The sequence below is a fragment of the Lates calcarifer genome, linkage group LG12 (genome assembly GCF_001640805.2).
Source record: "Lates calcarifer isolate ASB-BC8 linkage group LG12, TLL_Latcal_v3, whole genome shotgun sequence".
Lineage (NCBI taxonomy): Eukaryota > Metazoa > Chordata > Actinopteri > Centropomidae > Lates > Lates calcarifer.
The window spans coordinates 19,384,228-19,412,038 of record NC_066844.1 but is presented as its reverse complement, the minus strand read 5'-3'; the positions used below and the strand labels follow the sequence as shown (position 1 = coordinate 19,412,038).

At 39.5% G+C, this 27,811-nt stretch overlaps 2 protein-coding genes and 5 non-coding genes across 7 annotated transcripts; 1 reads left to right on the top strand and 6 right to left on the bottom strand.

Moving 5' to 3' along the window:
* Positions 1-115: 115 nt before the first annotated feature.
* Positions 116-10,238, bottom strand: vamp3 (vesicle-associated membrane protein 3 (cellubrevin)). Its single transcript, XM_018685849.2, has 5 exons — positions 10,073-10,238; positions 4,447-4,525; positions 2,708-2,866; positions 2,352-2,403; positions 116-2,172 (listed from the first exon to the last, which is right to left on the bottom strand). Coding segments are annotated over exons 1-5 (309 nt in total). The 5' UTR covers positions 10,075-10,238; the 3' UTR covers positions 116-2,155.
* A 4,196-nt stretch (positions 10,239-14,434) lies between these two features.
* trnar-acg (transfer RNA arginine (anticodon ACG)) lies at positions 14,435-14,507 on the bottom strand. The gene has a single exon. It is a non-coding gene; the product is annotated as a tRNA-Arg (tRNA).
* A 290-nt stretch (positions 14,508-14,797) lies between these two features.
* On the bottom strand, positions 14,798-14,870 carry trnar-acg (transfer RNA arginine (anticodon ACG)). Its single transcript has one exon. It is a non-coding gene; the product is annotated as a tRNA-Arg (tRNA).
* Positions 14,871-15,209: 339 nt separating this feature from the next.
* On the bottom strand, positions 15,210-15,282 carry trnar-acg (transfer RNA arginine (anticodon ACG)). Its single transcript has one exon. It is a non-coding gene; the product is annotated as a tRNA-Arg (tRNA).
* Positions 15,283-15,572: 290 nt separating this feature from the next.
* On the bottom strand, positions 15,573-15,645 carry trnar-acg (transfer RNA arginine (anticodon ACG)). The gene has a single exon. It is a non-coding gene; the product is annotated as a tRNA-Arg (tRNA).
* Positions 15,646-16,004: 359 nt separating this feature from the next.
* On the bottom strand, positions 16,005-16,077 carry trnar-acg (transfer RNA arginine (anticodon ACG)). The gene has a single exon. It is a non-coding gene; the product is annotated as a tRNA-Arg (tRNA).
* A 244-nt stretch (positions 16,078-16,321) lies between these two features.
* On the top strand, positions 16,322-27,342 carry ccdc3b (coiled-coil domain containing 3b). The gene is made up of 3 exons (XM_018685861.2): positions 16,322-17,139; positions 20,940-21,114; positions 25,569-27,342. The coding sequence occupies exons 1-3, from the start codon at positions 16,781-16,783 to the stop codon at positions 25,860-25,862; spliced, it is 828 nt and encodes a 275-aa protein (XP_018541377.1). The 5' UTR covers positions 16,322-16,780; the 3' UTR covers positions 25,863-27,342.
* Positions 27,343-27,811: the final 469 nt, after the last annotated feature.

The following is a 27,811-nucleotide window of genomic DNA, read 5'->3' as shown; positions in this document are numbered from 1 at the left end:
CATCTGTTAAGTTGGACAAAACAGTGAGTCTCAGTTGGGAAGAGTAACTACTGATATTCAGTTTGTTTCAGACCAAAAAAAAAAAAACCAAACAAACAAACACCCAGACAAGATATTGTCATTTAAGTTAAATCTGTTTTATTCAAGCAAAAGGCATTTAGGGCCAAAGAGTAGAATTGCACTTATTTGGAAGTAACTTGGCCTCAGATTTCTGTTGTTGACAGGAGATGTTGACGTTTCAATACATCTATGATCAATGGCTAGCATCTAAAACAATTTTCTGTGGCTTTTGCAAATATTACACTATTTCCTTGAGAGCTACATCTATACACTAAAAAATGTCTAAAGAGCACATACCTGTGTTAGTGTTCATTTTAATTACTATAGTATGGTCAATTATATATATGTAACTGCCAATTAAGAGATTAATTAGATGTCTTAAAACTACTGAAAAACACATCAACAGTTCTGCTTGGATGAAATGTCAGACAGAACTAAACTGATGTACAAAATAATCCCAAATTGTCTGATTAAAACAGGTTTCCTTTAATAAAGATGGAAGCAACAGCAGGGAAAGCAATCACTCTGTGTTGGTGTTGCCCAACAAAGTTTTTTTATCCACACTCAAACACCCATGATGCTCAGCACCATTGAGCTGAGCACCAAGATTAGTCCTACATATAATAGATTGCACCAAAAAAGGCTATTGTTAGAAGGATAATAAAACTAAAATATCACACGTGAGGAGTATTTTACATTGAACAGATGGGATAAATGCCAGTGTGAAACAACAGAAGACTTATTAAAGGTTAATAAGCTCAGCTGATTGATGCAAGCAGCACTGTATTTGATAGGACAGTCAGAAGGCACTACTCTTTAACTGGCTGGTAAATATGGTCAATAAGGTATGGCTGTGTTGTTGGCTGTTCTCCATTGGAGAAACCGATTAAGGCATCTGTCTAAAGTCTCATATTCTTACTGTTGTGCTTGAATATTTTACAGATGCAAACTTTATGGCACATCCTAGGGAGCAGCTGATTGAGACAATCCCACATTTATAGACCCAGTGTAGAACTTTTGTTCTGTTTTTTACACTTTGTGGCAGTTTCTCTAGCCATTGTCAGGCTGTGAGGTTGTTGGTCTTCACTATGAATACACGAATAGGCACTTACCTAAATACAAGCTCATACTAGCTTATACTTTACACTAAGTCCTACCTCAAAGGCTGATGGACAAAGACAGGTAGTATCAGATGGTTCAATAGCATGTTACAGGTTAGTCTTTTGTTGTTGGGTGACCAAAGAAATTCCTCTAAATCTGATCCTAAATTTAAGGTGTTATACAGAGAACTTAATTGTGTGCATAAATAAAATAAGGCATTGAATCCCACTATTCATCAATAAACTGTAACTGTAATTCGCATAACATCAAATCAAGATTTTTTTTTTTAAATGAGGAGAAAAATCTAAATATTGGCATTACACTCCGAAAAGTAGAAATGTGTATAAGTTGCAAAAGGGTCTCTCTTCCATGATATGCAGGATCACTGTTACAATCTAAACTAACACACAACAGCATATCATCAAAGGCACTTATCTTAGCCTAGCACACAATCAATGGCTATTAATACAGTAAAACATAAAAAAGTAAATATAAGTTGAGGAGAGTTTACAACAGTATCCTTCACTTCTAGTCCTGAGGTTGGAATGTGTGTGTGTGTGTGTGTGCTTTGTTATACTGTCAAGGTGATTCATTTATATTTTGTTTTTTTATAGGTTTTAGTTGAGTTTGAGTTTAATTATCAGCCTGTTTCTGTAGGTGTGTTTCTCTTTTCTTTGGCATATGGCATGGCACTCTAAAGTTTAGTGAGGTCTAGTATGGTGTGGTACTGCTGGGTAAAACTCTGGTATTATGGCAATCCTTTACTAAGGCAAATGTACAAATACACCCACACACACACCCACACTCACATTCACACACACACTCAAAGGGCAATCCAGGACAAGGAATGAAGACCCCCTATGGGAGGGGAAAAATGTTGTGGAGCTCAGTAGCCAGTAACCATGTAACCTCTTCCTCGGAGAAAATAATTATACACGTTGCTCCTCTCCTCTTCTTCATTGTTTCTGCCACTCCTCCTTCCCCTGTGGCGGTTTTACGACCGAGCCCAAACTGTGAATGAAGTAAGAAATTTTTAGATGATGGACTTCTTTAATTAATTTCTTTAATTTAAATGTACACTAAATTAACAGATTTGGATGAACACCAACAATCCAGATCAAAGTGAAATCTCTGTAAAGTAGTTAAATGAAGCAGTCGTACTTAATACCAACTATAGGCTCCATACTTACTAATAATGATGATGACGATGATCAATAAGACAGCTATCAGGATGGCCCACATCTGCATGAGGTAAAGATACAGTAAATTCAGCACTTTACCCTTCAATTAGAATCAAAATGTGCATTTGTTAAGAGTAAAGACTATTAGCATTTGTGGCATTTATTCATTTTGTTTAATAATTTTTCATATATGGACAATGTATACTATGTGTTGTGTGGTCAGACAATTTATCACTGATGTTGCTAAAACTAATGAAACTCCATTTAAGGGCGAGAGCGGTATAAGACCACTTCCAGAGTTCATTTATTAACATTTCCAGCGGGACAAAGAGTGTGTTTTTTTGAAACAAACTGTGTTTAGTCACCTTGCAGTTCTTCCACCAGTACTTCCTTTTGAGCTTAGCGGCACTGGTCTCAAATTGGGAGGCTCCAGCCTGCAGTGCATCTGCCCTGTCGTCCAGTTCAGACAGCTTTTGGTCACGCTCCAGCACTTTGTCCACATTAACACGCATAATATCCACCACCTATTCACAGTCACACACAAGAATAAAATATTTGGTTGAATTTCAGTACTATATGAATGTTTCCTGCTGTAAAGGATCTAAATGTTAGGGTTAGATTGTGTGAGATCGATCAATCCCTGCTTTGATTAGTTCTTTTTTATTTAAAAGAGGACAGAGACAATGATTGGAAAAGCACCAATACACTGTACAAACGGCATTGATGACATCAGTACTTTTAAGTGTTAAGTAACCTCCAAAAATGTTACCAAACAAGACCACCAATCAGGAGAGACCACGCCTTACAAGGTAAAATAAATGAATAATTAAAACTATATACACATCTAAGCTTAATAACAGAGTTCACCTTGAATCACACAGACATGCATGTGCACACAAACAGTACCACTGCGTAACATAACCTATATGTTCCACTGATCCACAAACCCAACCTATTGCCCCTCCTCCCAGACAGCAGCAGGGTGGAGTGGAGTGTGTAGGCCCATGCAGGCCTTACATAACCATGGAGACAGTGATTATATAAACTTCAGGCAGCCAATTGGAGGCTTTGTGTGACACGCTAAGGTTAAAGTTCTGCGTAGGAGGGGCTAACCTCAAGGGGGCCACAACTGAGAAAGAGAGAGGGAGAACAGGAAAGGGGGTTAGGAGTGACACCCACAGGAGGGGAGAGACTTGCCAGCCATTTCTACCTAGTGGCCTCACTGACATGGTTTTGAATATAATTTCTAAAAATTGGAGAAGAAATGGCTCTCACTGAATGTTCCCTGGCATGTGAGCTGACATGTGGAGGCAGAGCATTAGAGAGCTACTGATTCCACATTGTGGTGATTCATGAAACTGCTGCCAAGGGTTATGCAAGTCTCTGCTTGAGACAGACATTAAGGAACAAGGGAGTCACTGAGAGTGGCAGAGAGAGCAGAGTGGAGGTTAGGGCTGAATAAAAAAATTAAAATAAAATTAGATAAGATTAATCATGATTTTTATTTTTAAAAATCCCAAGATCAATCTTTGCATTCATGGCTACTTGTTGAAAATGGTACAGTTAGAGCTGCACAATGTGCAAAGTGTCTTCTTTGTGCAACTAGAGTTATTACAACATGCACAAAAATGGTTCTTTAATGTTAAAAAGTAAGGAAGATGATACCTGGCTATGTTGAGTCACAACAGCCTCGTAAACTTTGACATGAATAATTAGTCTGTGTGGATTCATTGCAGCTTACAGGACTGTCACGACTCAGGGTGGTCAGCTGACTCTGGCTATCTCTGGGCTCTTAACACTGATCTGAGCTTTCTGTGTGTTGAAGACATGGATTCTAAATAATTTAGTCCGTCACAAGCTAATAGCTGTCTGCAGATATCAAAGTAATATCTTGTCAACACAAACAGTGCAGATGAATTAATGAGAGAAATGATGTACACTAGGAAAATTTGACTAGAATTTCCACCCAGTTTGAAAGGAACTGTCTAGACTGTGTGATGAAATGAAGAGTGTAAAAAATTCCATTGAGTTCATAAAAAACATACAGTTGACTGGGGCAGAGTTAAAGGGTCTCATGTGAGAGCAGTATTCACACATATCATACCTCATCCACCTGAGCCTGGGTCTGCTGCAGGCGCTTGTTGCCTGGCGCTGCGCCAGAGCCTTCTGGACCAAGGGCTGACCTGGTAAAATGATGAAGTGTAAATATTAGCCTCTTGTGAGATTTTTCAAAGGATTCTGTTACATACCATGTAACTCAATCTCCATCTGAAGTGGTAAGGCATCTGTCACTTCAATTTCAATGTCCACATAATCCGAGTCAGTGGCATTTGGTTTCGGTACAGCATGAAAACACATACAGAGGACACTGTGTCTACTGCACAACATATGACAGAATTGATCCTCCCTCACTGAACATGCTGCAGTCAAGAGTCAGGCTAAAGCAAACAACACAGCCTGAAATGTACAAATTATTGTCACTGACATTTCTGGTCATTAAATCATTTAATAAAATAACGATTTTTTTAAAAAGAGATTTTTTTTAGACAAGGGTGGGCTCTTTGTCTGAGGTAAATGTCTGCTACACAACATAACCTCCACTTTGAGGGAATGACACTCCAATTACATGATGATTGAAAGTGAAAACTAAAACTAGTAATTCAGTAACTCCAAACCAGCTTGCAGAATTGCTGGCCATGTGCACAAAAATGTATATATGTTAATGTTGAAAATCCCTCATTGATATAGTACAATTATACAGGAAAACAAACTATTCTAAGTTGGAAATGTTGTGCTGGCTGATCAATGTGAATATCAATTCGTAGTTTAGTTTGTCCACTTCTAACTGCACTTAGCAAATTGGTGAGTTTGTACTTTCCCTAACATGTCAGGTCCATGTCTGTCTGGTGGCTGAGGTGTGATTCCAAATAATAATCACATCATAACTGAGGATGGATTACATCTGGTTAATTTGTCAAGCAAAAACACACTGGATTGTGATATGGCTTAAAAATGGTTGAGAGATATGCTGCAAGGTTAGTGCTCATCAATGCTTCATAACAGTTAAATACCTGACAATAGAGAGCTGAGTGAAACACATGGAAAAAATGAACAGCTGTGCCGTTTGGACATGATGTCATGCACCCAACCCATCTAAAACTGCAAGCACGCATTTTAATCCTTATTTTCTGAGGTCTGTTCTTTCTCAAGCCCTGTGATAGACTGCCAATCTGTCCAGTGTGTACCCCACTGCTCACCCAACGTCTGCTGGGAATGGCTCCAGCCCCCCTGCAAACCCTAAAAGAAAGCTAATTGACGGACGGATGGATGTTCCTTCTTAACAACCTGGGAAAGAATGTTCTTAACAAGGACACAGTACAATAGTTTGCTGCTGCCACCCTCTGACTTGAGAGAGCATTGCTCTTCAGTGACAACAGATCACTAAAACTGGGAGGATGGCTTGAAGGCGTCTACAGTAAACTGTAAGCATCATACAGGGATTGTTATGACTCAGTTACCAGACTCAGTAAACTGGACCTATGTGGCTTCTTACGTCAGACTACTTAGAATCTGCCCACATTAAAAGAAAACCAAGAGGGGTCAGTTCCTTTACATGCAGAACAGTTACTACACACAGCAAGCAGGTACACCAAAACCCACAAAACATTTTCAACGTTCAAAACATCCCTTATCATGTGTTGTGACAAACAAAACTACAAAAAAATTTCTTAGCAGGACAGGCACAACTATCATGACTTTTTAGATAAACATATGCTGCTTATAAAAATTTAAATATTAAAATCAATATATGGAACAAAAGTGCAAGCCAAAAAAGGGCAAAGAACCTGATCATAAGTAGCACAAAGAGATCTCTTATCATTCAACAAATTAGATCATCTCTTAAAATGCACCTACATTGACCTGCTGACCATGACACTGATGTCTGCTGACCCAAACCCTCACAACCTCTCTCTTATTTCTCCTGGTATTACAGAAAGAGGGCACTTGTTATTTTCAAGACTGTGCTAATAAGATGAAACCATGATTGTGTTAGACATACTGTATATTTGTTTCCATAACAGAGTAGTCAGTGGGTACTGATGAATGAGGAAGCTGACCTAGGACGCACTTCTGCATATTCTAGCCGACTACTCACTCCACTCTCTCCAGAATCCCAGGGATTTTACGAACCCAAGCCCTACCTGGACTCGAAAAGGTAGCAAGCAGCAAGGAACATACAACAGATGAGGGAGCGTACTATCAGTGCTTTAGCTTTTTATCAATATATGCATGATGTACACTACTGCATAACAAAGTCAAAAAACAGACACCATAAGCCCGACTGCCAGTTAAACCTGCAGCCCCTACTTGACACACAGCAGAGAGGCTGGGAGAGTGTGTAAACATCACAGCTGAGCAGACTGTATAAACATCTGTCAGCATTGCAGAGGTGACTGCAGTTGATACCAACTTTAAATATAGCAAAGGTCTAGGTGTGAGATACACCCGCTGACTTGCATTCCTGATGTCAAGGTTTAAACAACACAGAGACACTCAATGTAAACTGCACTGATGAATGCTGGTAACTCTAACCTACTTCCTTTCCTGAGGAAAAACAATCCGTGACGTAAATCCTTCCTAATGGAAGGGAAACACCAAACCCAACAATGGTGAATGGATGGGCTAAATCTGCTTATGTTTCCCCCGTTACACACCCAAGACCCCATGAAAGCAACACAACATCAAATTTACAGAAAACAAACCTATTCACTATTTCTGTTTTTGAGGACTTAAAAATGCTATATGTAAGTTTAAAGCACCATCAATGTTAATTCTTGTTTTGTTTCTATTTCTATCATTTCTTCTACTGAAGTTTGCACGCTAACCAACTAGCCTCCTCCCATTCCGTCTCGTAATACCACTGTAGTGATACCACTATATGCAATAGTGGGTCACTGAAGCATCCAGTCTGCCCTCAGTCCAGCATGAAAGGATGAAGAAGGTTAGAGCTAAAAGGTGATACAAATGTAAGACGAGACACACAAAAACACACAAAGCCACACCTATTAAAAACAAACACGTGCAGATAACACACATTTCCAGCAAGTGTCAAATTTTCATTTCTAATACACACACGGACTGCAGATGGCAAGCCTTACGATGTCTATTCTTGCATATGTTTTAATTTGCTGCTGTTATTAATGCACTTGACCTTCGAGGCCACAAGTCAGACTGGAACTGCTGGTCCAAAGGTGGAGTGAATCAATACTATAGCTCTGCAATTGGATTTTATTGGCTGGGCCTGGTTTCAAGTGCTTTGCTTGATGGTGTCATTAACATGGAATCAAATGATTCTGTGTAATATGAATGACTCTCACGTACCTCCACAGAGAATTAACACACAGATACGCAACCTACGTAGCCTTCTGTGGACTATTAAGCAAAAAACAAAAAAGGCTGGAAAGAGGAGGATTCTTTTCAGGATGAGATCATTTTTATACTATTTTTGATGCCACATACACCAGCAGTACATGCACAGGGTCAGAGAAATTACAACTGGGCCTTTACAAAGGAGACATTTTAAGATAATATAGTAGGGAAAGCACAGATGTAACCAATAATGTTAACAATGCCTCAGTTCCATTTAAGTGTCTTGGTAAGTCATGGCACTGAACCAGCATGCATAATAATTAATTACACCCATTTGTTTCCTGCTATGACATGGCACTGTTTTCTCAGATATTGCTTAGTTTTAACAAGATGTAAACTTTAATATATTTAGTTTACTATCATTGATGACAAAAATCAGAAAATATTCACATTTGATTGACAAAAACCTGTGAATTTCTTCTATTTTACCTACAACCAGATAATTCATTTTTTCTGCAATGTCAACATATAGATGCATGACTTTGTAGTCTTATCCTTTCTGTTCTTTAAGAATAACCATATCTTCTACTGACCTTTTACTCAGCAGATATTTTGACCTATTATGCCACGACAAGCACATGTGTACTTTAACATTAATGATGACTCCACTCCATTTAAGTGTGAGCCAGCTTGCACAGTAACAGGGTGAGTGGCTGACATAAATGGACTGCATCAATCATTTGTGCCACAAATTACGCCTGTGCTTTCCCTGCATTGACATTTCAACATGTCATGGAAAAGGTCTACTGACTGCCAACTTGGTTCTAGTGATGGTTGCTAGCAGATTCTAATAAAACTGCAAAGTCAGTATATTTAAAATGAGCTATTTAGAATTCCTCAGTTGAATATAAAATAACAAAATGACAAAATAGGCTTTAGTGCCGACAATTAAGACCCAGCAAATGTGGCCATCTCATTCTGAATACAGCAGGGCTGTACTTTTTTTCTCTCCCATCCATCGCTATCTACCTCTGTGCAAGATGTCTACACGGGTGTTACACTAACATTCTAAAGTCACAGCAACTGCAAGAGCAATTGCATTACAGGAGTTAGTTCCTCTTTTATGTTTTTCTGTTAATTTGTTCATGATGATGTATAAAGTAGTAGTACTCATAGCTTCTCAACTGCATTGTAAAAATGGAGAGAATTACTGCCAAACTTCCAATATTAGGCAGTTAAGATCTTTTATCTTGTATTCTATACTGTGGCTGTGAATTATTAGTAGACTTCATCACCAAGGGCTGAACAATACTGTCAACATTTTGACTTTGCAAAGATCATTTCTGAATCAACCAACTATAATTAAATGCTTGATTCAATTGCAACCACATGAGATCCTGTCCGCAACACTGTTAATTTAATCAAATAATCGATAAACTCTGGGTTGCAAGTTTGACTGCAGCCAAAAGCAAAATTGCATTTATGCTCTGAAACGAAATCTTAGATAAAATGCACCTTGGATATTTTATAGCTGCAACTAAGTTCAGCAAAAGGGCTAACATCACCCAAACAAGTACTGAGCCGTTATGGACAGATATGATCAGGGCTACAACATAATTTGGAATAATCTTCTTGATTTGTACATCTTGTTCTATGTGTATATTATCTGGACAGATTTCCTGCGTAGTGGTGGTAGGTGGTGTTGGGTTGGGAATGGTGGTGGGGGAGGTTAATGGAAATACGGAAACAATAGATTTTTTTTCAAGGAAACTACGATTTGGCTTGTTCTGTATTTTTAATCTAACATAACGTCGATAGACAGTAAACAGTAACAATAGATGACCACCCAGTCCTAAGTGCACCACGTGACTTACACAATTACTGACTAAAAACAAACAGAGAAGTTAACCATCAATACATTTCCTGTTTCCAGTTAGCTTTGCACAACTAATTTTATTTAGCTAACACTGGATTGATTTCTGATCACAGTGGCTACACACAGCAACATTTGTTTTTAAACGAATACATGCACGTAGTTAATAGCTAGATAAACCAAACACCAAACCCGAACCCAGAAGAAAGCCAAGCTTATACAAAGTAACGTCGACATAGTTTGCGTTGGACCAAGTATCAAAGTTCTAGTGTATCGTTGCTACGTATAGCTTAGCTTAGCCACATCTCGAAAACTAAACGTACTAGCACTTGTTGCGTGCTAGTAGCAAGTAGCAAAGTTTTGGGCGTTGCTTTTTTCCCTTGTGGTCTCATTTCATCTAACCACCCGGAAGGCCGGTATGTTCATCAAAGTTTGACCGAGCAGCATTGATTTTTAAATACGTTTGGTAGAAACATAACAGACTTACATTGTGAGATGAAATTTCTTTGGACGACACCGCTGCTGTTTGTTGCTTGTCAGCTAAAGCTAACGTCTCAAGCCGTAACTGTTACTGCCGTCGGTTGTGCTGCCTTCCTGTGCTATCGGAAATGGGATATGTAAAGCCAACATCAGACACCACAAGATAATTAATGTGCTAAATATAACCCGGAAGTGGAGATTTTACTTTCTAATCGATAAACCGAGATATTACGCCATTTAAGATGATGTACTCTACGGAATAACGTTTAGCACAGTTAATATTAACAACCTAAAGGGTAACGTCAAATTCTGTGTTGAAGGGGAAAAGTAAGAGCTCACAAGAGGCACTCTAAGGCATCATTACGGGGCAGTAGCCTGTAGCCATTTGCGCATAACTACGATTATTGGCGCATAACATTAGAGTTATAACATTAAAGAAAGCACATGCTTTAAAATGTGGCAAGATATTACGTTAATTGTTAAAATAAAAGAGTAACGCCTCAAATCTGTGTACTTTCAACTTTCATTCATTTCATTGGTCATCTGTTCAGGAGATGTTAGTGCGAGGAAAAAAACGACTCTTTAAGCCCGTGATCTGCATGTGACCATGGGAACTAAAACTTTACTTTGCATATTTTCAAAGTTAGAAATAGTCCTTCGACACATATTTCACAACTGCAATTAAGTCTGACAAGACTTTGTTATTTAACGTAGTCAAGAGGAATAAAATGTTTTCTGTCTTTGTTGACTGAATGCAGCCCTCCTTACAGGCTGATTTATAAATAGAAAGTACACAGAGGACATGCTGTTGTGTCAGCGAATATCCAGAAGTCACAAATATGAATTAAAAGCTACAGGCTACAGGTCAGAGCATGAGCTGTGCTGTTGTTCCTCGCAGTAAATGAGTTGTTTCCAAATAATCAATCCAGTGTTAACATGAGCTTCTATAGGCTACTAATTCCCTGATGGACAGATTGCATCAAACAGCGTCAAAACAACACAGCAATAACACAACATACAAGACAAACAGGTCCAAATCCCAGAATAGAGGACTACACAGACAACTCTCACAATGACAGCAATAGCAAGTCAATATAGTGCAAAATTATAAAAATGAGGTTTGAATTATGTCTTGGAGCACTTGAAGGCAACATTAAAGAGCTACTGCCTCTTTAACTACTACTGCCACTGTCACCCAGCGTGGATATCTAATTTAGGGCACTGTGTGAAATTCATCTTTATTCAGTACAGAAAATAATCATGTCCATATTGGTTAGTGGATGACTGAGTGGATAAACATGCTTCCTAAGACACAGGGAACAAATAAACAGCAACCTTGAGTACATGAGAGGAAAAAACATAGAGGAGGAACAAGGGGTCACAAGAGTCATCACATCTGAATCTGCCATTCAACACATAACATGAGACAAAGCGAGTAAACATTAATATATCTTTATTAAAATGTTTATATGAAGCTTACTGTTAAGACTTGTTAGTTTGCATGTAACATGTACATAGGCTTCATGTTAAGACAACTACATTGTTAATGTTAGCTGTAATACACTACAAGAATAATCAAATATTAGTCTACCTTTTGAAATCCCTGGGGAATTGGAATATGTACATCTGTATTTTGTTAAATATTTGTTTTGAAATTTTCAAATCTACTTTAATATTTTTTCTGTTTCTACCTCAGTAACATATCAAGTACTAACCGTAAAACAGTAACTGGAGGTAATACATGAAATTTGCTCTTTAAATAATCAACCTTCATAATATTTTAACTTAATTTAAAAAATATTACGCATGCAAATTAATCCAAATCAACCTTGTTTAGTATATAAATTCTTTGCTCAAAGATTGCAGTTAATCTCTGTGATTATGTTTATAATGTAATTATAGAATTGTAAATGTGTTGTTTTCAATTGATTTTGTATCAAGTAAAGTTGCCCTTGGTGCTTGGATAGTTTTGGGAAACCCAAGCCTTCTTTTACCCAACAACAACACTGTCATCTTGTGCTTCCCTTCTTGGCTACATCCCAGATCCTTCATCCACCACCGCAGCTTCCCGTCCAGCACTCAGCTACAAAACAAAAGTTAAGGCAGAGTTGTATTGGATTTATAACTTTAATTAATTTAAAAACAACACAAGATTCAACACCAAACTTTAACAACTTACATAGTTTGTCTCTTTTTGAGCGGCACCTCCATTATATAGCAGGCTGGGAGTGTCCTCCTGTAAATGAGTTGTTCCATTTATTCCAAACTTAGTACATAATACACAACAACACAGGCTCTGATTTCCAGTAGTATCCATGAGGTATGCTGGATCAAATGCTACAACATGACAGAAATCATAGTTGATCACATTCCAGCTCTCTGCTGGCTTTCATGCTCGTCATCTGATATTTGCAGCAGGTGCACTAAGTAACAAAGTCGATGTTAATAGCCTGCCTTCACTCTGTCTTCAGACTGCAGGCCTGGTATGTAGGAACACGGTAATGGTAAACGCCTGAGTGACTTGCTTGATTGAGTTTCACTTTATCCCTGTCGAACAGAAGAGTGCTTCTAAACTCTGAGTCCGGGTTCTGGACGAGGTCTTTATTCATGTTGCCTAATTTCACGTGGATAGTATCTCCCTCTGTGCAGGTACCCCGGCTGCCCAAACAGAGCAATGGCCCACTTTTATTCAATACCTTCCTGTTGATATCGTCTGTAGTTCAGTTGTACTGACATTTACATTTATGTTGAAAAATGAGAGTCTGAGTACATTCTAAAATAACTCTGGTTTGGAACATATCTTTTTACTGTATTATAGTAAAACAAAACTTGACCTTAATTAGTTCAAAGGGGAATATTGAAAGATAATAACTTAACAGAAAGACAAGAAAGCATGTACTGAATTACATTATTAAGACATAACTTCTCAATATGACTGTGTTCCTCCCAAACCTAAAAGCAAATGTTTTAGCATCAAATGTGAGTGTGAATGGTTGAGAACTTACGTATCCTACATCCATCTCTCCCAGCTCTCCAGCCTCGCTGACCTCTGTACTGCAGCCTCCTGGAACACACTCAGATGCACGCTTCTCTCTGGTTTTCTGTAGGAAGCCGGATGCTGTGGATTTTCTCAGCAGTGCTGTTACGCAAACAGGTTGACATAGATGCATTAATTTCCCAGATAAGAGCTGACAGGTTGCATTCTGTCATGAAATATCAGTAGTGGCATATCATCTCTGAGGAAAAACAAAAAAACAGAAAACGTCTCACCTCCCTCGCAGATGTAGCTGCTCATGAGCATCGCAGTCAGCAGTGTTGCAGCCATGTCCTCACGCAGTCTCTTCTATCTCTCGAGTGTTGTGCCCCCCCACCAGCTCCTGGCACTTTGTGTTTGTCACCTGAGAAATCTCCACGCCCACCAGCATCCCAGCAGCATTCCCAAGGGGACAACAGGCATCGGATAGATTTGTCCTAAGTAGTGGGAAGGGAAAGAATGTGTCACTGTGTGAGGAACACATTATAACTACTGTATCAGTACTGTGTTTCTCAAGGCCAAAGCGATCATGGAGAGTTGTTGTGTCTGTTTGTCCTGTCAACAGCTTTTTAGATTGACAGTTTTGTATACTTTGTATTTGCTGTGGTAAATAACTTTTCTTGCAGTATGGTGTGACTCACTGACTGCAGTGGAATTTCCCAGTAGCCACTGAAACATTTTAAGCTGCACAAATAAATATTTTTTACATTAACAGTGGGTCAGACAAGTACATGTCATGAGCCAGTGCTTGTAGCTTTCTTCTTCTTGTTCATGACATAATTCTTATATGATGGTGACACTGTGAAGAGGAGAAAACATCTTTTAGTGTTAAACAGTTACCTATAAACCTATGGAGACCAAATGCAACTCACAAAGCATTAATGCTTGATGACGCTGCCACCTATCGGCGTAATTATCTCCATATACTGTGACTGTATAAAAGTTAAATTCATTTTCAGCTTATTCAGTCAGGGTATCTCGATCAACTAACTGCTTCCATTAAAAACATCAATCCCTGGACTTAAAAAGTAAATTTTGGGAAAATGTGTTCAGTAGCTCTAACTATCACTGCAGTGGTTTTCATAGCAGGATGTATAGTGTCCTGCTATACACACCATAATGTGTATAGCAGGACCAGGACTGATTACCATCTGAAACGCAAGCTATGAAATAAAACCAGCAGTGCTTTTACGACAAGGTCTTGTTTTTGTACTCAGCTGTGCTCACTCGGTGTCCTGTGAAAAATTACTTTTTATTAGAACCAGATACAGTGACATTCCATGATGTTAGAACTTACGTAAGTGTCATGGATACCTAGTAACGCTGAAGAAAACACGAGCCAGCCAGGAGTCGAACCTAGAATCTTCTGATCCGTAGTCAGACGCGTTATCCATTGCGCCACTGGCCCGATAGAGAATGTTAAGCGTCATGTGTGCCCTGGGTCCTGACTCTCAGGCTCTTTTTAAATCACGTCTCCCCTTCTCACGTGTTCTCTATCAATTGTAAACTACATATCAAATTCAGGTTACATTCATCAGCCTGGAAAGTCTAAATTCATATCGTTCATATTAAAGGAGTGATATTTTCACTAAAAGAGTAGTTCTAACTTACATGGCTCTAGGTCGGACAGCATTTGATAAAAGTCCGTGATGTATGTTGCCAAAAATGCCTGAATACACAGTAACGATGATGAAAAGTCGAGCCAGCCAGGAGTCGAACCTAGAATCTTCTGATCCGTAGTCAGACGCGTTATCCATTGCGCCACTGGCCCTACAGAAAGATAGCCGGACCTGTTGCCCCCCGAGTAATGCCTCTCAGGATCTTTTTAGTCCTGTCGCTCAGCAGAAGACCAATATTAAATCATTACTCTATTGACTCCACTGTCTTCTCCCCCCTGAGTTTGGAAACAAGGCAATATTTATACCACATCCACATCACACATTGTCTATTATCTACATGTGTTCAATTACGGTTACATGTGTCTACATGTTTTGACTAAGTCAAGAGTTGTTAAAAACCAGTGTGCACGTACCTAACCACATGTTAACGGTCCGTGATGTTCTACTGTTACTCAAAGATGGTTAGATACACAGTAACGATGGTGAAAAGTCGAGCCAGCCAGGAGTCGAACCTAGAATCTTCTGATCCGTAGTCAGACGCGTTATCCATTGCGCCACTGGCCCTATAAAGAACCTGCTGAGGCCTATACCCTGGGTGATGGCTTTCAGGACCCCCTCCCATTTTTATTTTTGTTAGTGGCGGAAGAAACATTCGCGCCGTAATAGTCACTCTACTTAAGTAAGTAATAATACAGAAATACTCTATCATGGCAAAGTGTACCAGAGTTAAATGCACCAATTTGACAGAAGTGTGATTGTGATTGTTAATACTCATGAACCAATGTATATAATAACAGCCAGTGATGCTATCTACTATGTATAGATACTTAATGTATGGTGAAAGTTTGAAAAGTCGAGCCAGCCAGGAGTCGAACCTAGAATCTTCTGATCCGTAGTCAGACGCGTTATCCATTGCGCCACTGGCCCTACAAGGACACAACACCCATATCCTGGCTCTCTGGAATTTTCCCTCCATTTTCATTTTACTCAGTGGTGCGAGAAATATTCAGTTACTCTACTTAAGTACCAATGCAATAATACAGAAATACTCTATCATGGCAAAATGAATCGGAGGTAAAAGCACTCATTTTATAGAAATGTGATTGTGATTGTTAATACTGATAAAACGCAAGTCTGAGCAGCATTTTACTGCATACTGAGGTATGTGTGCTCATATATGCCTCTGGGTCTAACCACATATAATAACGGCCTGTGATGCTATATGTTATGTATGGTTTGCAAATGTACAGTAAAAGTTATAATAATAAAAAAATAAAAAAAAAACTCGAGCCAGCCAGGAGTCGAACCTAGAATCTTCTGATCCGTAGTCAGACGCGTTATCCATTGCGCCACTGGCCCACGAAAAGACACTGATGTATATTCCCCAGGTCATGACCTTCAGGAGCCTTTCGGTAGAGGTTCACATATTTCCCTGTTTTTACATCACAGACAAGGGAGGGGGGAAATAAATCTAGTGAAACTTAGGTACTAACTCAACTGCCAGTTACTATGTGTATTTGCATATAGTCACTAGAGGGCGCCACTGATCTTTCAGAAATTCTAATTCTTATCATAGTCTCTTATTGCTTGGGGTAGGGGGTTCACAACCCTTTTTGTTGCACTAAATGCCACATAATATCACATCTTGTAGCTGGAGGATTTGTTGTAATTTTGCACGGAAGTTTATTTTGGCAATTTCACGCGCAGGTTCGATTGCAAGCTGTTCATTTCCTCCTCCTGATACCATTTCAAAGGTGAGAGGCAAAGTTTTTTTTTTTTTTTTTTTTTAACAAGGGATGCTGGTGGCGTGAATGGGCTGATCCACTGATCGCAGGTATTGTGGCTGGAGGAGGGAGCAGGGACCGCAGAGAAGTTACCAACTGTTCGGGGCTGTTTTCTTGTTTAAATTCACTTACTGTGAATATCAGTTGAGTCAGCACTGGTGGAATATGTGCATGGTGTAAGAGGTCTGCAGTTTTTATTTTCGTGAATACATCCATCAGCAGCACCGTGTGCCTCGGTGCGCTTCAGTGACCCACAGTCGTCTCCTCTCTGTCGGATCATGTGGATTATTTTGGCGTTTATTCTAGCGACGGCCGGTCCTGATGGGAGCTGGGGATGTCAGCTGCCCCACGACTGGAGACCGCAGACAGAAGCGTGCCGTGCCGAGCTGGCGGAGATCATAGTATTTGCCAAGGTGTTAGCGCTGCACAAAGAGTCGTACAGTGTGTACAACTACCTGCCGTGGCAGCACGACACCGACCTGCTCTTCTCCGCCGAGATCGAGCTGCTGTGCGACCAGGCGTGGGGCAGCATGCTGGAGGTCCCAGCCGGCTCCAGGTTCAATGTCACCGGCCTGGGCTACTTCCCCTGCTTTTCCTACAGTGTGACCAAAAACAACAACTACTACTTCTTTCTAAGGTAAGAGACCAATCCCTGGTATTCCCTGTTAAAAAAAAACAACACTTTTTTTGTCAGTTTCACAGGCTACAGAATGAGTGAAGAAATTCAGTCACTCACTCTAACAGACAATTACCACTTTATGCACCAGTTAAAGAAAAAAGAAGAAGGAGGAACTGTTCATTGAGGCTGCATCAGTTAAACTTTGCTGCATAGATTCTATGCAGAGTTATCAATCTGGTGTAAGGTTTCAAGCATATCATTTTGTCAGAAGCTGTATGATCTGTTGAAAGTTTTAAAAGTTTGTCTCTGTGACTGCTGCCAAGAGATAACACTTGCAACCACCACTTATCCAGATGTGCCTCACAGCTAGAATAAAAACATCAAACACATTTTCTACAAATTTTCAACATAATTTCCTGTTAGAAAATATTACCATGAAATGCAAAAAGGGGAAACAATAGGGTAATAGGGATAGCAATAGTAATGGGCATGTGATACTACATTGTCTTTCTTAAATAATTTGATCATTTCACATACAAATGATGGGCCTCCTGCACTGTTGACATGTTTGTATGCTGCAAGAATGGTTGCTTTTCTTGAATATTTCTCCAAAGGGAGGCACTAAAGGCTTATCCTAATCCATATCCAGTCAGTGTACTTCACTTTAAATAAAAAAAAACAAAAAAAACAGTTTAATATGAATGTGAAAAACCAGAAAGTCAAATGTACATTTTACAGTAATTAAATGTATTTGGGATCAGACCATGAGGTATGAGACTGTGTAGACTAGGACCTCTCGGTCATACACTTACATCATCACTGGCTCAACCGTCTGATCTTCCTGAGTCTGGGACCCCTCTGACACGGTGTTACGCATCTATGAGAGTAAAATGTTTTATTGGAGGAGAGGACATTCATCAATTAGGTGGTATTTAACCATTGGGAAATCTCTGAAAAGGCATTTAAGAAACATTTTTATTGAATATCAGTGATAAGCATTCAATACTTTGGTTGTCCAGAGGACTGAACATTTTGAGCAGAATTCTAAGTGTAATATATTTGACAAAGGGCATGTTTGTAGAGGAGGTGTTAGTGACGCTAAATTAAACCAGGGGATGTTGCCATCACAGTCTAGGCTATTGTATATGTTTTAACTACTAGTCCACCAAGACACCTGCGTAATATGAGTATAATATAAAATCCATGGATTGAACCTCACCTCCTCTCTGTGCCTGGCCCGTCTCTCCAATGAAAACCAGCAACTCATCAAACCCGTGCTGAGATCTGTCATGAAAGGATGTAAAGACTCTCAGAGGATTCAATCAATCGTCAGCCAGTAAAAAAAGATTTGCACTCAGAGGCAGATGACTGGCACCGTCTGCACGCGTCCTCTTTTAATCAGTATCTGTCCATGTGGTGCCATATTGATTTCAGGTTAATAACGTAGTTAATAACCTGCCAACGTTTCCACTCAGGTTTCAAAAAAGTATGTGGCAGGTTAATTCTTAAATGTCTGTGTTGGACAGAAACAACACTGTTGCTCAGGAAACCTCTATTGCATTCCAGCCAGTGTAATTACAGTGCCAGACATTTCCCAACAGCTTGAAGGTAAACCTACAAAGAATTTTTTTTCACTCTGGAGAGTTATCAGCATGCCAATGGCCGGCAGGACCACCTTTTGTCAGCCCTGCACTGCTGAAATACACCAGTATACCACTTGATGAAGGGAACGCGTGCTGACAGGCCTACTGATATTTCTCTCACGTCCTGCGTTTTCTCTCAAACAGATGAAAAGTTCGATAGTCGGGGGGGGGGGGTTTCACTGAAAAGCATTCCTCAAGTTTAATGTTTGGCTGTCCCACATGAGGGTCTGCAGCAGGGCCAACATCAATAGTATATTTTATAGCATATGTTACATATCACATACACAAAAAAATTCACACTCACATGTGTGATTTAGTGTATTGTGGAGCTGGGATGATGGCTAAAAGGCTTTTAATGGGTTTTGGTTAATCACACCCGCAGGGACGACTTTGCCGTCCCCTGTTGTGATGGTGAAAACATCCGGACGTTATCCCTGTAATCAGCCAGGCGACCACCGTCAGAAACCTCCTGGAGCTAGTCACAATAGAGCTCCATTTAAGTGCAGATCTGATAATAATTAAGAAGCAGTGGTTGTGCCAGTAAACAAATGCAGTGGTGTTTTGTCAGCGGATGTAATGGGGCAAAAAAAAAACAAAAAAAAAAAAAACATTTTCCTCTGCAGAAGACTCTATTCCGCAAAGGATAAAAGGGAATCGATGGACATTAAATAATAGTGCATTTCCCAACAATTCCTTCATTTTCTCCTTGAGCTACTGGAATTGTATTTCTTTTCTTTTCTTTAATATGGATCTTTATTGTCTGAGTACGTCTGGATGATAAAAGTGCTGTTTGCTGTCACCTAATGTGTTATGTGGCACCACAGCACCCAAAGTTTCATGGAGTGATAGTAGCTTTCATGAAAATTGCCCATCAGTTGGTGTAAAGACATGACATATTGCTTAACAGACTGCCTTTGCATGTCCTGCACTGTGGAATTCTTTCTAACATGAGAATCTCTGTCACAAACCTAAACCGGATCAGTTTGGATTTGCTAAGGAGTGTTGTTGTGGCCACTCCGCAACTCCAGACATTGCATTAGGAAGCCAAAACTGAAAAGTTCTCATCGCAGTCTCCAGTGGATGAACATTTCCTGTTGTAAAAGCCTCAACAACAGCGTCTCAGACCAAAATAGTTTTTCCAGTCAATCATGAGTATAAGCTCCCAGGACAAGACAAATCAGAGCCTAGTGGGGAGAAGAAAGGACCTCCCTCAGGACTTTAAAATGAGACAGATTGAGTGCGCCGCATCAGCCATATGCTTGCTGTAAAAATGTTAAACTATATCTCACTCCTTAAGCCTATCTCTCACTCGTTCTTTCAAGAAAACAACCAAATACAGAACCTTAAAAGAGATGAAACTCGTACATGAAGTGTGCATGGGCTGCGTGCCATTTACCAACAACTATACAATTACTATTAACTTATTTTTCCTTGGTTGTTAAGTCCACTCAAATTCCCTTGGATCCACAGATCTTCTGACCTCCTGGTTGCTCTGCTTACATCTGACCTTTGACCCGTTGAAACAAAACATCAGCTTTCTTCTTGCTCTTTCAACATATCCCCCCACCCCCTCTCACACACACAAATATAAACCTACACACAGTCTCTGATAGGAACAACCAAACTTTTGACGTCCCTTGAGGTGGAATATGAGATGGAATCCAGATGTATGGAAAAACATGCCGCTTCCTCCCTCACACACTTCACATTGCAGGAGAAGACATGAAACATGCACAGTGAATCCCTTTGGCTTGTAATTTGCTGGCTTGAGTCATCTACATAATGTTTGAATCTGCACAAAAATAGACCAGTTGAGTTGTTTGAAATTCTGTTTGAAATTCTGCGCATATATAAATGTTTGAGCGTTTTGTTCCAAAATGCTCCAACTTTTACTGTTGACATGTATCTGCCAACTTTGAATGCTGCTGTCACTAGAGACTGAAACAGAGTTGGGGATAAAAAGGTAAAAACTCTTCATTTGGTTTGATTTAAATGGATCTGTCTTCTCAATAAAGTCAGGGTTAAGTGTCACACAATTTCTTGTTGCTCAAACCTTACAACTTTTGTTTTACCAGAGACGAGAAAGCATCTGCAGCTGTGTTTTTACACATGGGTAACTGTTTGTAGATGTTCATTTTTGCCATTGTTCACACCTTTTCCCCTTCTGCCGTGCAGGATGGATGAGAACTACAACATCGTCCCTCATGGAGTAAACTTCCAGGACCCCATCTTCCCTGACACTGTAGATAACCATCGCATGTTTGCCAGCCTTTTCCAGTTTTCCAACTGCACTCCTGGCACTCAGGTCCACAACTTCGCCCCGGAGTGGGAGGCTCAGGAGGACAGCAGGGTAACGGAGTCACTCAGAACTGCCAACGCAAACCAGTTACTAGTGTTGACAAAATGTTGGAAGTCGTCTGTCTCATACCCATTCAGTGAAAATGACTTATATTGTGATTCAGTGGTTACAGATTCATGGTGGCTTCACACATACTTTGGGGGATAGAGGGCAATAAGGCCCAGTAGCCTGAAGTATTGTGGCGCACACAAAAAGGATTCAATATTACATTCTCTTGTTTTCAAAGAAATACTACAAAGAAGCTGGCGAGCTAAATAACGTCTTAAGGCATAGGAAACCAATTACACATTTCCTGAGGTTTTGGTCAGACAAAGAACTCACTATGTTTAAAGGAAAAATCTACTTAAAAAAACATTGCTTTTTCCAGTTCCTTGGCAAACCATGTTCTTGTTTAATGGAGTATTTTCTCATGCTCAAAGACAAGAGCCCTAAGAGTGACATCATATGGAGACAATGGTCTTTGATTGGTTGAGAGTATTTTAACCAACTTATTATTTCGCTCCCATATCGAATGCTCAGTGGAGTTTTAAGAAAAGTATCAGAATCAGTGCAGAACAATTTTTGTCTTCTGTCATATTGTCTTCTTCTATTCCACTCATTCTTCTTTATAAAATCCTGGCGCCTACATAGCCCACAATGCAACTTGACCCCTGAGAGTTTGGTCAGACGTGGGCGTGTTATGTTAGTGGTAGCTAATGTAGCATTAAGCCATTAGCTTCAAGCAGAGATGAGGACTGGGCCACAGAAAATGACTATTTTTACTTAAATGGTTCTGGCTTTTCAATTGTTAGGATTTTCTGCTTTTCTGTGTTTTCTATCATTGTTAAATGAATATATTTTGGATTTAGACTGTTGGTCAGACAAACAAGACATTTTAAGGTGCCACTTTAGCTTTGGGAAATTGCTATAGGTATTTTTCACAATTCAGAAACTGAATCAAGATTGCACATTGCAGATTAATCGACAATGAAAAGAATCATTTGTTGCAGCCCTCAGATGAAATCCATCACAGAAGAAACAGTAACAGTAGTGAACTGAGTGTAGCCAGAGAACATGATAAATACTGAAGGAGGAGGACGAGTTTGATGGACTGGAAAAACCATCACTCTCCTCTGGGAGATGTTGAAAGGAATTTATGGGAATGTAGAAAATCACTGACTAAACTAAAACCAGGGAAAGTGGATACATCATGAAAGTAAATTACAACTCTTAATCACAAAATTGCTCCTGGATTACACACAGGAGCATGTAGATTGATGATATAACAGTGTGAGAGTATCTGGAAGTCACTACTCTGTTTAAAGACTTTGACATTCATATTGATGGACGCCAGATTTTAAGATGACTGAGCTACTGTCCATGCTTTGCTGTCAGCATCTAGTTGATCAAAGCTCATTTGCACCCAGATACCGCTGGCAAACACCTGGTGTCACTTCACTCTGTGAACTTCACAGTTCGTCTCAGAGTCCGTTTGTCAGTATGTAAATGATTTCCAGTCACTCACCACTGCTTTATCCCCTTTAATGAATCTAAACCTTTGGCATAATCCCCCTGATTTAGGTCAGTCTTCTTCTGTCTGTTTCCAATCATTTGCTGACTACTTATAAAAGCAAAAATCTGCCATGGGTAAAGAGAATGAAAACATGGTTTGTATTTCCATTAACAGCAAACTTTTGGATCAGGCCTGTGATTATAATTACAGAGTGACATTTAGATATCACTGGTGCTTTCTTACATCATTCTCATGATTAGATTTCCTCTTAGAAAAATAAAAAACAGACTTAGATTTTTCTGGGACTGAGCAACCATTGTTTGGACAACCGACCCAAACATCAGAACAGATCATGCCGTACACATCACATCATCCAAACCAAAGTAAATCAAATGGCACGTATTCAACCTAAGATTCAACACCAGACTCTATCTGCAATAAAAACATTATTTTAACAAGCTGTGTTTTCTCACAGATTTTGTTCCTAACACTAACCCAGAAATAGTAGCTGTGAGGGGCTGCAACCCTGTCCTGACCTGTTAGCTGTACACTGAGGCAAAACAAATTAAGATGGGAAATTACATGTACAGAAGCTTCAGTTCTGCATGAAATACAATCGCTTTTGTTTTGTCCGTGTAACACTTGAGTTTTGATCACATCAGTATTGTGCTTAAGTCCTGCTGAGGGTGTGCCACATGAATCCATTTTGGGACCTGTACGAAACTGGGTATCCAGAGTGTCAAAGTTCAGGCAGGGAGGGCCTATGTAACAGAGTTGCATTGTGGGAAATGTAGGATCCAGTGTTTTTGGAGTTTGAAACATACTGGTGCCAAAAAGTCAAGATATCAGCCTCAGCTGCTTTGATTTTGACCTATATACCTCTATAATGTCTTCTGAAGTTTATTCCACCAACATTGCATAAGTAACCTTCAGTAATCTCAGCTTGGAAACTAAAAATCTTTAATAGAAAGCATGCGTCACCAACTCCATTAATCATTTATATGGATGATTCTGTTTCCTCTGTTTTGTCATTTATTTATATGCCAGCTTTACTACAGTATTTGTCAGTATGCTTAATTTCTGATACTGAATCAGCCTTTGATACGCTGTTCTTAATAGACTTAGATTAGTATTTAATGATGTTGTTTTTCAGATCAAGAGCTACAGATGACAATAACTTGTGTCTGGCTTGATGATGAATTCCTATTTAAATATCACATAGAGAATGTTGCTGGTAAACTCTGTCAGAAGTCTGACTTTTTCTACAGAACCAAAATACGTTTCACCATGAATTGTAAGAGAAGGCTTATTTAAGATATGGTTAATTGACATGCTACTGGGTCCATTTATAAACCATAAGACTCAGTTCAAATGTTCGCTCTTTAGTTTATGACTGGAGGTAAATACTCACCGCTACGTTGTATACGATGAGGTCGATTTGCCTTCCCAGATTGAGAGATGAAATGACCAGTGGTTCTTTCTTTCTTTGCTGCTCTGGAGGCCTGACCCATGCTTCACCTGGTTGATTACTGCTTCAGCAACAATGCACCAGAGCTGACTAAGGAAACACACCTTTTCTTGTGGTACCAAAAAAGCATTCCCATCATAGATTTTATACTATGTACATAGGAGAAAGGCTTATCATTAGTAAAAGAGTCAGGTTTAAATGGTGCATCTGGGTCACATTCTTTGCTCCAGACTTTTTCAAGGGCAATTACTTAAGTATTCGTCCACGCTGCAGCTTAGCCTGAAACAGCAGTGTAGATGTGGAGATAGAAACCGACTGAAGGTGTCATGTTTGTGTGAAAGTGATCAGCCATTTTACACTTTCAGTTTTACATAACCTGGTTGTTCTGGTCCTACACTCCATCTTTTGCATTATAAAGTTTCATACTCCTTTCAAATCCCAATGGGATGTATGCAAGAGCACATGGGAAGAAGTCTGCAGCTAATATTACAGCGAGTAATGTACTAACCAGTGATGTGGGCCGGCAGCCGGCAGCACATTTTTAACATTTCCTCAAAACTCTCAGTGGTTGTTATCTGATGGCAGGGAATTTACATCAGTGTTTCACACTGGCCCATGTGGAAGCATTAGGAGCCGTGGAGGAAATCCACACTCGGGCAGACAGGCATGCAGTCAGACGCATCTGGAGGTGATTTTTGCACCTAGGAAAGGTCTAGGCCTTCGGATCGTCTGTCGCAGGTTCACAGGCATGTTGGGTTTCATGTCAAAGTGGTGTCGCACTGAAATAGAGAGAAAATGTTATGTGACTGTTTTCTTTACCTCCGATTAGTCCCTTAGTCCCTATCTAGAACTACAGTGTAAGTTGTTTTTGGCTTATATAAATTGGCTGGTGCATAAAGAGCAGGCGGTACAGGATAAATTCTTTAGATATATTTCCACAGACTGTTCCACAGCAAGACAGAAAAGCTACAATCTCAAAAATACCTAATGATTAATTTCTTGACTTTTCCTTCCGTTCTCTTTCTTTTTAGGCAACGAGCAGCCCCAAAAAAGTTCCTTTTTGACTCACTCATACACAAACAGTGGAATATTATGAAAGACTTATGAGCTGTTGGCACTGGTTGTCAGCCCAAAGAGCACACCAGAAGCATTCTCTCATTTGATTTACCCAAAGGGAATCCAGTATCAAAAACAGGAGATCTGTCGGGTGCTACGTCATCAATGTAACAAAAATATATTAAATCTGACAGATTTTGTGTGAGGCACGATGGGAGAAAACTCCAAGTATGATTTCACTCAAATGGCAAAGCAGGATGAAATTTAGAAGGAAAACTTGCAGAGTTTCTTGGAGCAGTAAATTGCAAGTAACCTGAAAGTGAATGATCAGTGCTTTGACATATAAAAAGTTAATCACATTTGCCTGAAGTGGCCTTAGTCATTGTTTTTCCAAATTTATAAACAAACATATCTTTTACCTTTTTACAGTTGTTATGCTCCACGGTCCAGAAGGCTCTGTTTGAGGAGGAGGAGAGGGTGAGGACTCTCTCCCAGAAGGTGCGCACCCTCGAGAAAGCCAACGGCCACCTGAGGGAAAAGGTGAAGACCATGAAACGTCAGCTGCGCCAGGCCCAACGCGAGAACACGAAGGAGCAACAGACCCTCAACCTCAAACAGCTCTACGACTCAAAGATGCCCCAGACTCACCCGAATCAGGACACCACCCACGACCAGAAGAACCCTCCGCTCAAAAAGGTCCTTTCCAAGAAGTTAAAAAAGTAGACACTTTTTTTTCCTATTGTTGTATGTAAACCAAGTTTTGCTCTCTGTGAACCATCAGTGACAGAACAGAGTGAAAGGATACTGAGTGAAAAGCTGGGGGGAGGTGACAGCAACAGCAGCAAGTAGTTAAAAAATTACTAATTGTAAGAAACTTCACCTAAACAAACCTGGTTTAGTTTTATTTCCTGGTAACACTGACCTGTGACACTGAGACTGTCAGCTACAAAGAGACCATTCATGACCATTTACATCCTTATCCATACACTTCAATAAACTGTGTGCGTGCATGCGTGTGTGTGTGTGTGTGTGTGCGTGTGTGTGTGTGTGTGGAGAGGGGTATTCACTTGACCTGTTTTGTGTCCCCAGACAAACTAAAGCAAAGGATTAACTGCCTCTGAGATAAAGGATTTAAATGGTTTCACAGGAGAAAGAGATCTTTATCTAAATCTCCTTAACTCGTATTTCGCCCCATTAGTCCAATATAATCATTACTGAATAACTGTTGCTGTTACCTGTCTTAACCCCTGGGTTTTATCTGTGTCATTTAGTTTAATTCAGTGGCAGGACAATCATTTTCCAGACATTATACATAATTCATAACTCAAAGCTGGCAAATGCACTGTTAGAACAATATGTGGACAATGTTAAAGCAGTGGAAATCTCTTTTGATAAATTGTTTGTTTTTTTCTGTGCTGGACACATTATGCATTGTAGAAATATTAGAATTACATTTCTTATTTCAGAAATATTATCATTAAAATGCTTTAGATCCAACCTACATATGTGTAGAAATTTGTTTCATCTTTCAGTCTGAACAGCACAGGATGGAGTTTATCATTTAAAGTTTCCACTCTGGAGATGAGTCACGATCAGACTGGGGATCAAAAGTTAAAGGGACACAAATAACCAGTTCTTACATAACTGCATTGAGTGTAATAAAGTAGAGTGGACAAGTAGTGAGCGTTCAGAATCTGTGTATGTGAGTGTATAGTTACAGAGGAGCAGCTGTGTCAGTTTAAAAGCTGTAAGACCTACTGTTACATCATCATTCTTCTCTACCTTTGCCTGCTTCTCATTTACTTGTTTGATCTATTTATTCCCAAAGAAATTATCCCAAAGTGTAGTGATTCTTTAACGTCAGTGAATTATTTCCCCAAGAGTGCATTTTTTTCAAGTTCTCCTTTATGCAAGTCCGTTCATACAAACTGAATGACAGAAAGTGTAATTTTTGTATTTGAAAACAGGGTGCTGAGCACTCATTAAGTACAGCCAGTGAGCCTGGCTCTGTACAGGATTGGCTTTTTCTGTGTCAGAAATGAGAGTTTGCTTCATTATACTTTCTATATTTACTTTTGTTATTATTTTTGCTTCTCCAAACTATAAACATCTGGTTTGCTTTGCCAATAGCATAATCATTTGTGTAACAGTTATCATAGTTTTTTTTAATAAATAAATGATGTTTTACAAAACTTCCTATGCAGAGGTTTTTAGTTGTCACTGATTATTTCATCTGAATAACATGCGAGTGTACTGTGTGTTGCTTTTCAGTGCTCTTTAAAAGAAATGAACAATTTCAGTATAAAAAGTAATAAGTTCAGGTTATAGCCCACTTGAGAGTTGCAGAGCAGCTCCTCTTGTGCAGTGATCAAAACATCTGAATCCAAGAAACTTTCAACACATAAAACAAACAATAAAAATCAAATCAATACTGTCTAAAGTTGTAAAAGCAACTTCCTGTGCAGCACCACATTCGCTATAGTGGGTAAAGGGACGAAACACAGTCACAGCTGTGACACATGGGAGTATATGATTTGTAATCTGGGTGTGTAAATGATTACATCCTTTTATCTCACTGTGTTTCCAGACTTGTCCTATTAGCAACAGAAATGGGTCACATGTACAAGTTTCAACCAATTCTGTTGTGTATGGTGATACCGGTGTACTCAACA

Coding starts and splice junctions, on each gene's coding strand:
- vamp3 (XM_018685849.2), bottom strand. Junction 2,867..4,446: donor CCCAGGCTCAGGTGGATGAG/GTATGATATGTG, acceptor GACTGTGAATAG/GTGGTGGATATTATGCGTGT. Junction 2,404..2,707: donor ACTGGTGGAAGAACTGCAAG/GTGACTAAACAC, acceptor TACCTCATGCAG/ATGTGGGCCATCCTGATAGC.
- ccdc3b (XM_018685861.2), top strand. CDS start 16,781: ATGTGGATTATTTTGGCGTTTATTCTAGCGACGGCCGGTCCTGATGGG. Junction 17,140..20,939: donor AACTACTACTTCTTTCTAAG/GTAAGAGACCAA, acceptor TCTGCCGTGCAG/GATGGATGAGAACTACAACA. Junction 21,115..25,568: donor AGGCTCAGGAGGACAGCAGG/GTAACGGAGTCA, acceptor ACCTTTTTACAG/TTGTTATGCTCCACGGTCCA.